We start from the raw sequence: 16522 nt of genomic DNA on the forward strand, positions 1-16522 counted from the left end.
GTTTCAATTGATCCACGTATGTGCGCGTGGCCATTGATATGTGCGCGCCATCCGAAAGAGATGTAAGCTTGCCGAATTGATGTCTACGCAGCCGCAGATTTGCGCATATTCTGATACACTATATATCAACATTGTTTATAAAATGTATATATTTTATGTATACTTATAAAATATATATCTGTTTAAAATGTACATATCTTTTTCAATGTTTGCTATGCTCCCACTTCTCTACCAATTTTTTTTTTATATTATTAACAGTGGGTGATATCGATCTAAAGAGGAATAATTTACAGCAGCTTGTCAATCCACTGCTGGACGAAGCCTCCCCCATGTCGTGCGGGCAAAGAGGGTTGCTTAGGGTTTCCACCTGTCCTGGTTTTCCCAGTATTGCTCTCTTGTTGAGGCAGCTGTCTGGGGAAATCTTTCGAGTCTTCCTGGGCCATCACAAGTAATGTGTTTTGTCAGTTGCGTAATAATATTATTACACCACCCAAAGACAACGCATTCGCATGCAGTTCTCCCCTCTACTGGTTTCCGTGAGACATTTGTATGATGATACGTAGCATATTTTTTCTACCTCAGAGGTGACAACCCTAGGGTTGTTTTAACCATACTTCACCGTCTCGGTTAACGTGGGTTGGTGGGGCGCAGGGGGAGACACAGGGACAAGTTCAAATATTGCTTGCCACCGATGATAGCCCACGCAGTGATAAATGTCTCAACAGTAGCCATGATATCTTCCGATACACCGTTAAAATATAACGCGACGTTTTTTTTTTGGATAGGCCTCACACCTTCTTTTTTGTACCTTAAGTTAAAAAGAGACAGAATGTAATGAATGCAGTTTGTGGCAAAAAAAATGCACAGACAACCTTGAAGACCCGGGAACACATCAATTCACTCATTCACGCCCGCGCAATGCCACACTTGGAATTCACGGACTTGCACATCAATCGCGCTTGGCATACAGACGTGGTTTATACGTGTTCATGGGCAGGGGTGTGGGGTGGGGCGATTACAATTTAATACTGCGACAGTGGGCAGAGATGACTCGGTCAGACCGCATTTCTTCCAACTCCGAAATCGATTGCCAGAATGTAAATTAGGATGAAAGAGGTGGTGGGGGTGGGGGGGATAGACATTACAAACCAAATAGCAAGGTACACCATACCCTGTAATCTATACAGGATAGCTTGCTCAAGTGCAACATTACCTGGAATTGATTCTGCCCTTCTTCCGACGATTATGGTGTGATCAGCCAAGACTGGACCGATGCGGTTCGTGTCGCCTTGGATAAACTGCAGCACAATTTACATCTCGTTTTATCCAGTTGTTGCCGTCGGAGGAAGGAGGCTCGAGGTGTGGAATGATTTAACCCATTTACTGCACGCAGGGTCCGGTGAGTATCCCCAGCAAGCCGAGAGAGCATTTACCGCTGTCTATGTACAATACATATATAGAAGAAAAAACAAATCCAATAGTTATAACAATAATAATAACAGCAATTAAGTTAAAATACCGCGGCTCCTTATATGTTTTTTTTTTCCAGCTCTCCTTCCGAAGTGTTATTCTTTTGTTGAACGCCGGGCAGATCTGCCTGCGTCAGTTTTATTTCACGCTGGCGCCGCGATGCGTCGTCTGGTTGTGCCGCCCGCCGTTCACCGCGACGTCCGACGTTTCGCCCGGATCTTGTTCAGGAACAGATTAGGGCAGGCAGGAGGAAGAGGAGCAAAGGAGGTGGGGGTGGCAGCGGAGAGCGATTCGGCCCTCACGCAGACGCTGAAACGGCTCCCACGGCGCGGAGCGAAGCCATCGATCGTTGTTGCCCAAACAGTGAACGATGCGCGGGTGCGAACCGAGAACGCATCGCGAGAGCTGTCAGGCAGATCCGTTGGGACCGAGAGCGCACGTGGTGGTGGTAGGGCAGTGGTATTAGGAGGAGGGTAGAAGCCTTAGGAATGAACAGGCAAGGCGAGTTGCCTCTGACATAGTGCGTTTGGCAGGGGTGGCATGTTGGTTAGAGTGTGCGACCGGTAAGTGGGAATTTGTAAGTTCAAATGCTGGGCCGAGGGGGGGGGGTTGATTCAATCCTTTACCTTTTCAGAGTATCTCCGGGACCTTTTTTGGCAGTATCAATATTATGAACAAAAATAAGAACAGGTTACCTTTTCTGGCAATAAAACATGTGTTAAGATTATTGCATGTTTTTGCCACAAGTACGTGTGGTAAATGCAGACTTGATGCCTTGAAAACGGTATCTATTTGATGTTTGAACATCTTAACAACTGTTTAATTGCCAGAAAGGGTAAAGCCTATTCTTATGTATTCATGATAATAAGGAGTTTTCGCTTTGTGAGGTCCACATTGGTTGTCCTGTACAATCACTCGCCCCGCCATAGCAATATGGAATTTCCATTGCTGGCTGGATTGATAAGCGCATTCCCACTCTCTGCTTGCCTTTGACTAAATGTGTCAATCATAAATTAAACGGACAAATTATACTGGGAGCCTAAAAGCTCTGTTTAACAGGATTGCAACCTCGTTGTATACCTTGGTGCAGGTAAAACATTACATTATTTACGATTCAGCGTTTTTTTTTTCTTCAACCCAGGAAAGCCTCACCCTTGAGTCCCATGACTATTTTTTCAGGTGTATTCTGTCACATTTCCACAGTTGGGGAGGTGGCATCGATTTACGTACATATATATTCCAATTGAGGAATCCAGGGCGATTTGAACCGCAAACACATTTTTGGGCTAAAAACACCGCAAAGGTGGTGACACCCCTTTCGTGAGATGGCACAATCCCATGCACGTCAGAGCTGAGCTTTCCTTCAATACCAGGATGTACCAAGATCTCAAAACGGGGTGGGGGGGGGGGGAGTTGAATATGGCAAAACTTTCACCCTGCAATGTTGGCCAAGCGAGCGCGCGTTCCTCTGGTCCCGAGTCCCGTTTTGCGCGACTCAGGGCCACGGGATTGAACGGACCAGATTTCCAAATTTCAAATTCCCACACTGCCGTCCCCACCGCGGTATTCCCGGCCCCTCGGAGCGCAATCAATCATCCCGAAAACACGTCACCATTACCCTCATAACATTGCCGTGGCCTCAGAGTGCATCTCGGGCCGTAATTATATCAGGGATGCCGATAGGGGGACAGTGATGGATGGTCGTGTGTGCGTCGTCGTGTGCCGATATCAAAACCGCGGATGCTGCGTTGTCGTCTCGCGCGTATGGAAGGGCTGCGACGTTACGCGGCGCCGCACGCAAGCAATAACCGAAATAATATCGCTCATCACGGGACATTATATATATCGCGTCTCCTCGCTTGCGGCAATGAAGAGTCGGCGGGGGAGGTACGCAGCTCCTGCCCAAAAAAGCGAAGCGCACCCAAGTGGATGAGTTCCGCAGCACTGCGTCCGAGGGCTGGACGCGAACAAGCTCAAAGAACAGGCAGCGAGAGGATATTTGGGAGAGAGAGAGGGGTCGGGTGGGGGGGGGTGAGCCGTCTTGCTGTCGGTAATGTCACTGCGATCTTCCCAGGAGGCTGTTTTAGAGTTGGGTTTTGCGGGGTGAGGGACGGACGGTGGGCGAGACGGTCATCGAAATTTGATTCGAGCGTTACTTAACAATCACGTGTGGTCCAGCAAAGCAACAGAAAACAACAACCCAGCTTCGTGGTGTCATATTTACATCCCGTATGTACATCGACGGCGCTGTGAGTTGTACACAGTCCTGCGTTGTTTACAAACGGGTGCACAAAAAAATTGCACATTTGGCGTTTTTTTGTTTTTTTACAAGCCTGCAACGGTGCTGCGTGGACTCCTGTTGGATGCTGTGAGAGCTCGCGTCCCGTAGTCCGCTTAGCGTGTTATACCCTCCCAACACCACCCCTTCCAACTGCCCAGTGTAGCACGGGTTATATACGTGCGAATGTGTGTACGCACCGAATGTATTTATGTACATGACCGTGAGTTTGTTCCGTATTTATATGCTGTACAAGTCGGTTTAGTTGGGAGGAAATCGAAACTGCATTACGTCGCCCGTGTCCATTTAATAGACTAAAGTGTCTGCAGTGCCGTGTGCATCAATAAAGGCACTTTTTAAAAAACACCTTGGCAAAAAAAAAAATGCTATATACACACACACACAGAGATAAACGGATATTAATAGGGAAGAGGTCAATAGGTTAGAGGGGAAAAATAAAGATCTTAATGCATGTAAGACTCGGACTAACGTTTACTTTATCATCATATTCTAAGTTTCGTCCCGTTCACTACGGTACATTGTAGCTGTGTGACGATATGATCAGAACCTAAGAGTTTCAAAAAGCAACTGCTGTCCAGCGGGACGTCATCTTGGCGCCCGTCTCGTTCTCAAAACGTTTCGACAGCCCCCGACGGTTTGTGTATATACACATACAAAACATCATACCGTGTACGTATATGTAGCCGTTTACATTACACCACATATGTGCCTATATATATAAGCATGTGTGTGCATATATATAATTATAATACTGATTTTTTTTTTTTGTTAAACAATCGCCATCTTCATAATATTCGTCATAACGGTTCACCTCCATCCTCATCATCGTCATCATCATCAGCCCGTGCATTGGGTCCATTGTAAGGGCACCTGAGCAAAAGCCGCTGCTCATTAAAGCTTGTTGTACGCGGCCTGTTTCTCGAGCACCTCCAGGTAGTCCGGCTCGCACTGCAATCTGGCTCGCATCTCCAGGTACTCCCCGCCGCCTGCGCCTCCGGCGACGGCGGCAGCGGCAGCAGCAGCAGCAGCCGTGCCGTTGGGTGAACCAAAGAGCACTGTCTCTCTGATGACTCCCTCGGGGTGCGGCTCGCACGCTTTCCTGCAGGACGCCGAACGGTATCCGCATCCGTACGCCTGATCCCCGCCACTCAGCAGCAGCTGCTGGTTCCCCTGCTGCTGCTGCTGCTGGTGGTGAAGCAGCAGCTGGTGTTGCTGCTGCTGATGATGCTGATGATGCTGCTGCTGCTGCAGGGTGATGGAGCCCTGCTCTGCATGCGTGCCCATGAGGCTCATCCTCGAGAAGGCGTCGGCAGCGGCGCACGTCGTCCCAGGGCCGTGCTCCGCGCCCGCGAACGAGTAGCTCATGCTGAGGATCTGCCGCTGGATGGTCTTGTCGAGGATGTCGCGGAAGGCGACCGGCTCAGCCTGCACCTCCTTGTACTCGTGCTCGCTGTCGCCCTCGCGCGGGATGTAGATGGGGTTCTTGCACATGGTGCCGATCGGCTGCGGGATGTACTCGTAGAGGTGGCGCGACGCGTGGCGCTCGGGCGGACCCGGCTCCGCCTTGGGCTCGTAGAATCCGTAGTCGAGGGGGATCGCCGCCAGGTCCTGGTTGAGCGTCGTGTCGCACTGGCCCTGGGCGGCGGCCTTTCGCCGCCGCAGGATGAACACGAAGAGGCCCGCCGTGGCGAACACGGTGAGGATGAGCACGATGAGCAGGCTGAGGATGAGCACGGAGAGCGGCACGGCGCTCTTGCCCGAGATGACGCCGAAGCCCGAGTTGGCGGACGTGGTCTTGTCGAAGTCGGGCGACCACGTGTGCGATCGGTGGTCGTTGGCCGGCGGGTCGGGGCACAGCGCCTCGAAGGGCAGCGAGCGCAGCCGCTTGGCGGCGAACCGGGCGGGCGACTCGCACGTCACCTCGCTGTGCACCACGCCGCCGCTCAGGCCCTCGATCCACTGCTTGAGCGTCACGGCGTCGCAGCCGCACTCCCACGGGTTCTCCTGCAGGTCTATCTGCACGATGGCATGCAGGTGCTCCAGCACGCCGGCCACGGGCAGCCTCTCGAAGAAGTTGCTCCGCAGGTTGAGGCGGGTGATGGCCATGCCGGCGAACGCGCCGTGCGGCAGCGAGCGCAGCTCGTTGTTGTTGAGGAACAGCAGCTGGAGGCCGCTCAGCTCATTGAAGGTGCCCGCCAGGATCTCGCGGATCTCGTTGAACTCCAGGTAGAGGTACTGCAGGCGGCGCAGGCCCGCGAACATGCCCGGCGAGAGCGTCACGATGTAGTTGGTGTTCAGGTAGAGCCGCTGCAGGTTGGTGAGGTTGGCGAAGGCGCCCTCGTGGATCGACGAGATGCGGTTGTTGCCCAGGTGCAGCAGCTCGAGACTGGTGAAGTCCTTGAAGTCGAGCTTGCGGATGGTCTTGATAAGGTTCTCGGGCAGATAGAGCTTCTTGGGGAAGAGCGGTCGCGGCAGCAGCGCCGGCACGCTCAGGATGCTGCGGTTGTGGCAGTTCACCGTGAGCCCCATGTCGCCCGTGTGAAAGTTGCAGCTGCACACCGTGGGGCAGCTCGTGACGACGGGCGCCTTGGCCTGGACGCCCACGATGGGGCCGAGGTTGGTGCCCCCGCGCGAAGCGTTGAGGGCCTCCGAAGGCGGCGGGAAGTCTTCGCCCGCACGCTCAGAGCACAGCTCGCGCCGTGGGAACTCGCTGAGGTCCTTGCCCCGCAAGCGGAACGGCGTCTCGCACATCACCTCGCCCACGAGCACCGAGTGCGACAGGTGGTCGAGCCATGCCCTGAGGGCATCCAGCTCGCACGTGCAGTTCCACAAGTTCTCCTCCAGCTGGATCTCGGCGATGCGGTCCAGGTGCTCCAGCAGGCCCCGGTGGGGCAGCGTCTTGAGGCGGTTGCCGCGCAGGTCCAGGTGGCGCAGCGTCACATTCCGGAAGATGTCGCCGGGCAGGTGTTGGAGCAGGTTGTCGTTGAGTATGAGAACGCGCAGCTTGGTCAGACCCCAGAAGGCGGCCGCCTCGATGTGCCGCAGGAGGTTGTAGTCAGCCTGCAGGTACTCCAGATTGTCGAGGCCCAGGAACGTGTCGTTGCGGAAGACCTCCAGCTTGTTGCTGAACAGGTAGAGGCGGCGCAGGTCCTGCAGGCCCAGCATGGCACCGGCCTGAATCTCGAGCAGGCCGTTGTTGGCCACGTTGAGCGAGACCGCTGCTCCGTAGTCGACGAAGTCATTGAGGTAGAGGGCACCGATGGAGTTGCCGTTGAGGAACAGCTTGTAGGGCCGCGGCGGCACGACGGCGGGCGGCGCACGCAGCTGGGACATGTCCGAGAAGCCGCGGTTGTCGCAGTACACCTGCAGAACGTTGTCCTTCTCCTCGCACCCGCACATGACGGGGCACGGGTCGGGCCCTCCGGCTCCCCCTGCGCCGTAGGCGGCCGCTTGCCGGAGCTCGGTGGGCTCGGCGGCGTGGAGGGCGATCGCGAGCAGGAGAGCCGGCAGCAGCGGCAGCAGCGGCGGCGGAGGCAGCGGCGGTCGCAGTCGCAGTGGAGCCATGAACGTCCCCATTGACGCGCTCGCTCACGGCGGAGGCGAGGGGGTGGACGTGGCGTCCGAGGTGCCCTCCGACGCAGGGCGGAGGTGGGTCGGTGGCACCGGGGGGGGGAGCGGTCTCCGTGCGGAGGACGGAGGCCACCTGCGAGGGAGGCAAGATGTCAGCGGCATTGTCACGCGGTCGCCAAGCTTCAGTCAGACTCGGCAAGCACAAGTGGATACATCTGTGGAGGGAGCTTCAGGGCTCATCGGATTTCTCCGGGATTAATAAAGATTTTGATTTTCGCGTCATGAGAAGCATCTTGTTACTCAACATAACAACTGTGGACGTTGGTCTGTGGGTCAAGGTTGCTGATGGAATGCAAGAACAATAATAATAATAATAATAAAATAGTTTGTATATCCAGGAAGAGGAGGAATCTGCATTGGAATCCTTGGGAAATTTCATCAATGAGTATGGCAGAGATCTCAGATGAATTGTATGCACACGAAGGAGTATCACTCACTCTGCACAGATGTATTTTAAGAACCCACGTGTCATACTGCCATCTCCTAGCTACCTCGGAGCCCAAATGGGTTTCCCAGCTTCACAAAATTCTTCACCGTCTCCTCCAAACGTGCTCTAGTGCGGTTGTGCACCACCGCATTGCTTCCATCTCGAACTAATAACGTATATGTCTTTCATCAGTTAATGTATCAGGGTCCCCCCCACCCCTCATTTAAGCATTTGTCATTATCTGCTATTCATGTATAAATAAAAAAAACGGCGAATGCGCCAACTCCCTTCAATTGTCTCGGTGTTTTGCAAGGCACCGCACACTGCAAACTCTATCGTTCTGCCCTCCCTCCGCTCTGACGAATGACCATTGCTTGAAGCGCTTTATACATTATATTTACCGTGTGAATTACGAGGTGGTGGGTGAGCTTTTGTACAGTCCACACAGTCGCTTATTGCTTTATTTAAAGATGGATTGGTGCAGGCCTGCAATAGCTCGCTTACGAAACTGCTGGCCGAAGTGCCTCCATTAGAGGTAGCTCTAGACAGCCGCTCTAGAGGGTATTTTGCCTACTCTTCCATGCTGGAAAGACATCAGCACCTACTATAAGACCATGGCAGCATACATTTATAGATTGATCGACTGTCTGTGTATTAAAACTAAACAAAACATGAAACTACTTTATATTTTACCAGGTAAGGCCCACTGAGTTATATAGCTATTTTTCAGAAGCGACCTGGCCACAAATGATTGCTCACCTAAATGGATTATCAGGTGGGATTTTTTCGTAACCAAATACTCTAAGCACATGCCGATTCTAAATGTGGAGGGGAAACCCTGAGTTATCAGAAAAATCCACGTGACCACGGGGAGAGAGGCATGCAAACTCCTGTGACGAGATGTTCACGATCAGATCAGGAAGACACAGCGAACCCATTCTTGCCACTAAAACCCCGAATCCTCCATTTTCCCAAGAGGAGCACCCATGTTTGTTGTTTATTTATTTAAAAAAAATCTGAAATGGCTACATCGTCTCGACCACCGGTCGTCCGCCTGCCATCTGGCGTAATCTACCGGCCGCGGGGGCAATAAGCCAGCGAGCAAAGCGAGCGGGCAAGCGATCGCAGGGAGCAATGGGCCTAGGGCAAAAGTAGGCACGCATGCGACATTCGACCCGAAATGCCAAGCCAAATGCCGCACGAGATGTCTGGGGGCGAGCAACGTCGCCAAAGCCAGCACAAAACGCTAGCGTGCCCTCCGCCGGCTTGTGCCAAGTTTGCCATCTGCTGAAATTGATACCACTCAAATCGCTCGGTACACGCCTTTCCTTTCGGTTATTGTGCCGTGCGGCGAGGGGGGTGGGGTGCGTTGTAGTAGTTTCACAAAAGCGATTTAGCCGGCCCATGTTATATCACTGCTGCAGAAATACTTCGGTCTTGGCAAGCCATGTTCCTTGTACGCAGGTGCTTCAGTTTCCTCCCATATGCCCACCACTCGTTATTGGACACGTCTAACCATCGCCGCGTAGAACACTCAGAAAATAGAAGTCTGACTCCAAAGGATTCCCCGGATAAATCAAGGTGCATCCATATTAATGTTGTTAGTTCGAATGCGTACGCGAATGTGAAGGCTGGGCAATTATGTTCGGGCGCCACGCTGCCAGGGTCATGACACTGGACTGCCTTGCGAGCCCTGGAGGTGTGTGCCATTTCGAACACCGTGTCCACTCACACTCATTATGTTACAATGCTGATTAGCGATCCTAATTATGCGATATTTCTCACAGTATTACATCATTGTGATGGGACGACCTTTACTTTTTTTTTTACCAGGTAAGGCCCACTGAGCGTTGCGGCTGTTTTTTAGAAGCGACCTGGCCACAGAGGACATCTCAACGGAGTGGCTTCTCAGCTAGAAATGTATTGCAGCCAAATAAACAAAACGCATGTTGCTTCTCGGTGTGGAAGGTAAAAGCAGGGGGACTCGGAGAAAATTCCACATGACCACGGGGAGAACATGCAAACTCCAAATATACAGCAGGTGTCAGGGTCGGGATCGAACCCACGACCTCCTGTATACCAGGTGAGGGAGCTAACATCTCGCCAATGTAGTGACCTCACCAGGGCTGCAGACCAGGCCACGTCATCATCATCTTCGTGCGCTCGATACGAGGAGAAGAAGCTTGTTTTGACTATCTTTTTTTCAACGCAACTCCCATATCAAATGCAGGACAATGTGACTCAGCAGGAAGATCTGACCCACACGAAGATACTAAGCATTGGTGGCTAATATTTACTTAAGGATTTAGGAAACCGATCAGTCAATCACCCAGCTTTGACGCAGTCACGTTGTGTTCAATGCATGGTCAATACACCTACTGACCAGACCAAGGACAAATATCGCCCATATAGCCTTTAATAGACTGTAGGGGCAGGTGCTCTGAGCGTGCACCTATTGAGGCCAGAACGGTACACGAGGGGGTGGGTGGCCAGCACCACACCCGAGCACCTTTGTTTTTTTAGTAGCGATGCTTACACACCGCATCACGTACTCACTGAAGGCTGAGTCGACTGAGGAGAGGTCTAAGACCAGTTCAGAAAATCGTCACTAGTGTTGGCCGTGAGCGGGAATTGAACTCTGGTCGCTGGGTTCATAGCACCATCTGCTGCACTACCGCTCCCACAACAAACACACACACACATAGCTAAGAGTAATACCACCAACCAATCCAATTCAGTGGGATCAGATGATTGGGTGGATACAAAAAACCCTGCACCGATTGGTTTCAATTTCCATGCCAGGAGATTGAATCGAACCGGTGACCTCTGGATTGCAAGTCCAGTGCGCTAACCAGTACACCATAGCAGAATCACATACACACACACGGACAACAACAAAAACACCTCCTAGTTTTACGTGTGTATCATCTGGTACTGTGTTGTGACCACCTGCATTGTCTGTCCCTGTAACATCGAAAGATATTCCCGCTCGAAACATATTCCCGCTCACGGCCAACACTATTTTACGGAGCAGAAAATAAATAGGAGCCGGTGGACGTGGAATTCTTCACGGGTGCGTATGAGGTGGGGGTGATGGGGGTGGGGTGATGAGGGGGGGGTGATGGGGGTGGGGTGATGGGGGTGAGGTGATGGGGGGGTGATGGGGGTGGGGTGATGCGAGGGGATGGCAATCCGTACGAACCTGGGAGCACCCGAGTTTGATTCCCGCTCACAGCCAATAACGATGACGATTATCTGAACCGGTCCTAGGCCTCCCCCTAGGTCGACTCAGCCTCAAATGAGTACCTGGTGCGGCCAGGTGTTGTGCTGGCCACCCACCCCCTCGGGAACGACGGTGGTGAGATGTTAACTACCTTGCCTGGTATACAGGAGGTTGTGGGTCCGATCCCAATCCTGATGCCTGTATGTTTAGAGTTTGCATGTCTCTGGGGCCGTCCATTAATGACGTCACGCGATTTTGGACGATTTTTGAACCCCCCCCTCCTTCATCACACGGTGTCACCACAAGTCAGACCCCCCCTCGTATATGACGTCACAAATATCTGCCCCCCCCAAAAAAAAACCATGCTTTAAATCGCTTTAAACTATTGTCATTGTAGTGCGTATTTAATGTGGCGCTGCACTCTGATGTTGTAGGAGAAAACGTCTATTTAATTGAATAGAACGTGTTGTCTATATTTATTTATAGTTGCGCATTTTGATGTGACGTCACATTTCTCAACTCCCCCCCTCGTCACACATCGTCACAAATGTCTGACACCCCCCCCCCCCAGGTGCGTGGCGTAATTTATGGACGGCCCCTCTCTCCCTGTGGTCGCGTGGATTTTTCACTGGGATCCCCGGTTTTCCCCTCTACATTTAGATTCAACGTGCGTTCAGAGGATTTGGCTGCCATACATTTCCACGTGATGATAAGCCACTTCGTTGAGCTATCATTTGTGGCCACTTCGCTTCTGAATAATGGCTACATTGCTCATTGGGCCATACCAGGTCAAATGAAAATAGCATATTGTTTATCCTGTGCCGTGCCGGCCTTCATAGGTGCTAGCTAACAACACTTGCCCCAACAGTCTGTTGAGGCTATACGGGGGATCTTTGTCTTGTATTGAGCGCGGGGGGGGGGGGTTATACGGACGGTGGTGCTATGGGCGATGTTGCATGAGAGGTTTCACAAACAGCGCCGTCACGGCTCTCGACACAAGGCCAGAATTCCCCGAGATGCCTGCTTCGCTCGCTGGCCGCGTCTACCCATTCACTTACCCAGCCAATTTAAGGACAGCAAATACCGTCGCCTTTAATATCTCTCCTAATGAGCAGCTTTGTTTTCTCTATTGGGGTTTTGTTGTTGTTGCTGCTGCTGTTGCGTGAAAAGAAGCAGCAAATGATTTGGTCTTAACGGACGAGGCAGGGAGACCTTCTGTTTGTATTTAATGTGAGGAGTTTAAGTCACACTTGTGCATTTGTACAGTGTAAATGGTTGGCGTAACGGGTAAGAACATTGGACTTCCGATCGAAAGGTCCATCTTTCGATCGGAGTTCGTCTCCGGGCGTGGACGTTTTTAAATCATCCCACCTCTGTCCACCCAGCATCATAAATGGTTCACGCCACAGTTGCGTTGGAACGGCCTCCTTATCAGCTCAGGGAGTGCGGCAGTAATTGGCCAGGCAGGGGCCCCAACATTTAATTTGCACAATTTGCGGGCGGCAAACGTCACCGCTCTAATTAAATGAAAATAAAACGCGGAGCGCTGATGGAAGGATTTTCATGAGAAATAAATACATTTAAACAACCGTTTTAAAAATAGTGCTGTTGCTCTTTTTACAATGTTGCTGAAAACATTGTCAAGGGGGCCCCAGCTGGTCGCTTTGGCCACGGGGTGGGGAGTGGGGGGGGAGACAAGGCACGCCCTGCCCCCTCGCTCGTTACGCTACCGGTTACGCCGCAGTCAGTCAATAGGCAAGTCGCGTCTGGTAGGGTAAAGTCTGGATAGTCCCACTTATTCTCATATGTCTGGCCCTGCGCTGAAAGAGTCGGTCAAAAATGTTGCGCCCTTCAGCGGAGCTCTCTGGAGCCACCTCAAGTCAAAGGCAGACCACCAGCAGTGGCATAAGGAAGCAGTTTCAGGGCTGAATCTTTATCTGTTTCGCCTGTGCTATTTACAATGCATCCATTTCGCGTTGTGATATTAACACGAGTGCCGCCAATTAAAATAACAAGTAGTTTATTGAATTAATGCATTTTTGAGAGAGAGTAAATTACTTTGAAGTCACAATACACTGCGCGTGACAGCTAACATCTCATTGCAAACGGTGACTTTGTCGGATCTTGGAAGCTAAACAGGTTTGAGCCTGGGTAACCATTTGATCACAGATCAACATGTGCAAACAGGTTGGCATAGGGCTTGCGGGGTATGATGTTACATCGGCGAAAGACGGCAGTACATACAAATCCAACGCAGTACCATATGTCTATCCTTCCACTTCTCTGCTCACTGCATTCACCGATTCGCACTGACCAGTACGCTGAAGTTTGGGCAAAAAACCTCCACGATGCACAGAGCATGGGGAGGCCCTCATCCAGCAGTGGATTAACCACGACTGATGCTCATAGTCCGGGCGAGTCTAATCGGAGAGGGCTGTATGGATCTGTTGATGACCATGATCACTCCGACAACAATGATGATGAGCGTAATGTTGACGATTCCCACACGAGTCCTGTGTTGAGAGTTATTGCTTCCTGCCATTGAACGTCGGTAGTCTGTGTCTCCCCTACTACCTACACAGGCATCAGCATCATCCATTATCTATCCACTGCTGGATGAGGGGCTCCTCACACCGTATTGGTCAGCATGGGTTTCAGAATGTGTGAAGCATCGGCGGTGGAGCATGGCACACAGTACAACGTAGGGTGCGAAAGAAGTTCAACATACATACAACAATGGATTTAGCTACACGGCTCTCTGCTGCAACAACCTAGGCCCACAGTAGCCTGTTTTTGGAGGGTAGTTGCCCGACCTTGCACGATCCGGTCTTACACCTGCTTAGCTTCTCCGACTTGATGAGATCGGGCGCGTTACAAGTGAATTGGTCCACAACTCATTGGACCGGATACTGCTGGACAAGCATTGGGCAAGAGCGAACTGCTTTGATGCCCCTGTATTGCAGAAGCCAGGCTCCAAAATGTAAATGAAAGGGCCTTTTGTAATGCTACTTGCGCCAGCCTTCAGGTCGATGTACACCCCTCCCCCTGTCGGTGGAGGGGCCTCCGCTAAGAGGGAGCGCTGAAGATTCCCGAACGAGAGTGATGTTTGCCTACTTTTCCAGGTCTTTGGTAGAGGTGGGAGTAAGTGCCCACACGTGTACCCCACCACATCGCGGACCTGCTGTCCGACTCGCTTGTGGTGTGGTCTTATCCATTTGCACGTCTGTGAAAAAGAACTTCATTTGCTCATCAGAGTATTACAGCCTTATTAAATTTACTGACGGTGCGTCAACTGCCACGCTGGGAGACCGAATCGAAGTGGCGACCTCCCGTCTCGTCCAAGTTGCTCACCATTATACCGCGGCCAGTATCCCCCCAGCGTTTTAACGTGGGTTTGTATTATAATATGTGTTTTGCCCAGTGCGCTTTCATGTTGATATGCAGGGTCACCAGCGCACAGCGCTCGCTGCAGGCGGTGGCTCTATCACGAGAGTCTAATAGAGAATAATTGAAAGCGTACGGCTTCGTAGTGCCGAGGCCAAAATAATTCCCAGCAATGGCACAGGTAAATTAGCGTGGAGCTGCATGTGCTGGTGTGAATGCGCCGTGCGATTTGTCACAAGCGGCCGCAGCGTTGCTTTGGATTAGACGGGCATGCCCAAAGGCTTGCGGAGCTAACGTTGGTGCTAAGCATGTGATGATGCACCAATTCATCAATTAAAACGGATTTCTGAGCTTATAACGAGTGCATCTAATTGCGCGTGCAAGAGTCGATTATATACAATTCGTAGAGAGTGATGCATGAATGGTATGCTAATGTTGCATTTAGGTTTATAGAGTGAACTAAGCAGTATAAATTAGGAGGAATAAATACGCGACAATGAAAGCTAGGTGGCGGCAACAAGAGAGAGCGTTTCATTATCGAAACGCATCGTGACAATTTATCTATTCATAAAAGGTGGTTTGGTGTGGTGTGAATAATTTTATTACTCGGAGGTATTTCCAGGCAGAAATGGGTAAAGGTGCAGCCCTGCAATTCCTTTCTCCTGCCACCGCTGGTGGGAGGACCTCCACTAAAGGGAGCTCAACATAGCCCCGATAGAGGCTCTTTGGCCTACTCCTTCCATGCTGGCTAAACATCTTGGAAGAGCTGGGAGTACTCACACTTTACCCCACCACACGCGACCTGTCGGTCGACAAACCGTGTTGATGAACCCATTCATATTACTGCTGGGTGGACAGGGGCGGCTAGGCGGATTAACCAACTTGCAGCATTGTTTCAAAAGCCGCGCGAGGTGTTAACTCCCTCGCCTGGTATGCAGGAGGTCGTGGGTTCGATCCCGAACCTGACACCTGCTGTATTTTTCTCCGGGTCCTCCGGTTTCCCCCCTCCACATTCAGAATCAACATGCGTTGTAGAGTTTTTTGGCAGATACAAATTTACGCGTGATGAGCCACTTCGTTGAGCGGCCGTTTGTGATCAGGTTGCTTCTGAAAAAGAGCGATATAGCTCAGTGCGCCTTACCTGGAAAATATACACGCATATTTAATATTTTCGTTCATAGACTAGATTTAACTAGCTCCTTGTGCATTAAAACGCGAGCGTTCTAACCATTACACAACAACAGCCTCCTCTGACGGCATTAATTCATATAAATAAAAAAAATTTAGCACAAGGGAATGTGTTAATGAATCTACTTTGTTACGTTTTGTGATTTTTTTAGACTCACGATCAAAGGTGCCAACTTAAAAAAAGAAAGTAAAAATAAAATATGCTCGTGAAATGACAGTGAAAAATTGTGCAATTACGATGTTCGTAGGAAGTGCATTGCCATTTAAATATGATGAATTGGTTATAGATTTGGGTCCATGCGTCCCGCAGACGTGCATGAATAATTGAATAAAAATGTACGAAGAAAATCCTACAAATCTATGGCATTCATACATATATATCCGCAGTGACACGAGGGCCATTCAAATACGGCTCTCGTGCCCGTGTGCATTGAAATTACTCGATTTTTTTCAATTCACCAAAACATTGGGACACGACGGAAGAACTTCAATTCCCGCTCTGAGGATTATTATTTTTTGTGGTTGTAAACTGCTGCCCTATCGGGAGATTTTCCCCTTGACATTAAAACGTCTGCGTGACATTCAGTAGTGAGGACAAAGGGGCAGCCTTGCAATATATTCTTAGGTTGTTTCGGTAAAGTCACGTAGGTAAAATAAATAAATTAATAAAAGTAAAATAAAACAAAATATAAAAATTCACGACGTTTCGGAAGCAACACAAGCCTCCGTCTTCAGGTGGAACCGTCAAAGCCACGACAGCTGTATCAAGTAAATGAGAGATCACAGCCTTGCAATGTTTTGCTCGTGCCACTGTTGGCCTCCACTGGAGAAAACACAAAATGTAGCCCCTCCCCCCGCACGGCAGCCTATAACAACCTGGCTATGCACGATTGTGACCCAA

The 16522-nt window shown here is 50.8% G+C and overlaps 1 protein-coding gene across 1 annotated transcript in view; it reads right to left on the reverse strand.

Annotated features, from left to right (window-relative positions):
• Positions 1-513: 513 nt before the first annotated feature.
• Positions 514-16522, reverse strand: part of LOC144948878 (SLIT and NTRK-like protein 2) — a 32093-nt gene continuing 16084 nt past the window's right edge. The window contains exon 3 of the mRNA XM_078878585.1: positions 514-7472. Within this exon, the coding sequence (XP_078734711.1) occupies positions 4661-7345 (2685 nt within the window). The 5' untranslated portion in view covers positions 7346-7472 and the 3' untranslated portion in view covers positions 514-4660. The remainder of the gene's footprint in view (positions 7473-16522) is intronic.

Source organism: Lampetra fluviatilis, chromosome 51 (assembly GCF_964198595.1).
Source record: "Lampetra fluviatilis chromosome 51, kcLamFluv1.1, whole genome shotgun sequence".
NCBI classification, from domain to species: Eukaryota; Metazoa; Chordata; class Hyperoartia; order Petromyzontiformes; family Petromyzontidae; genus Lampetra; species Lampetra fluviatilis.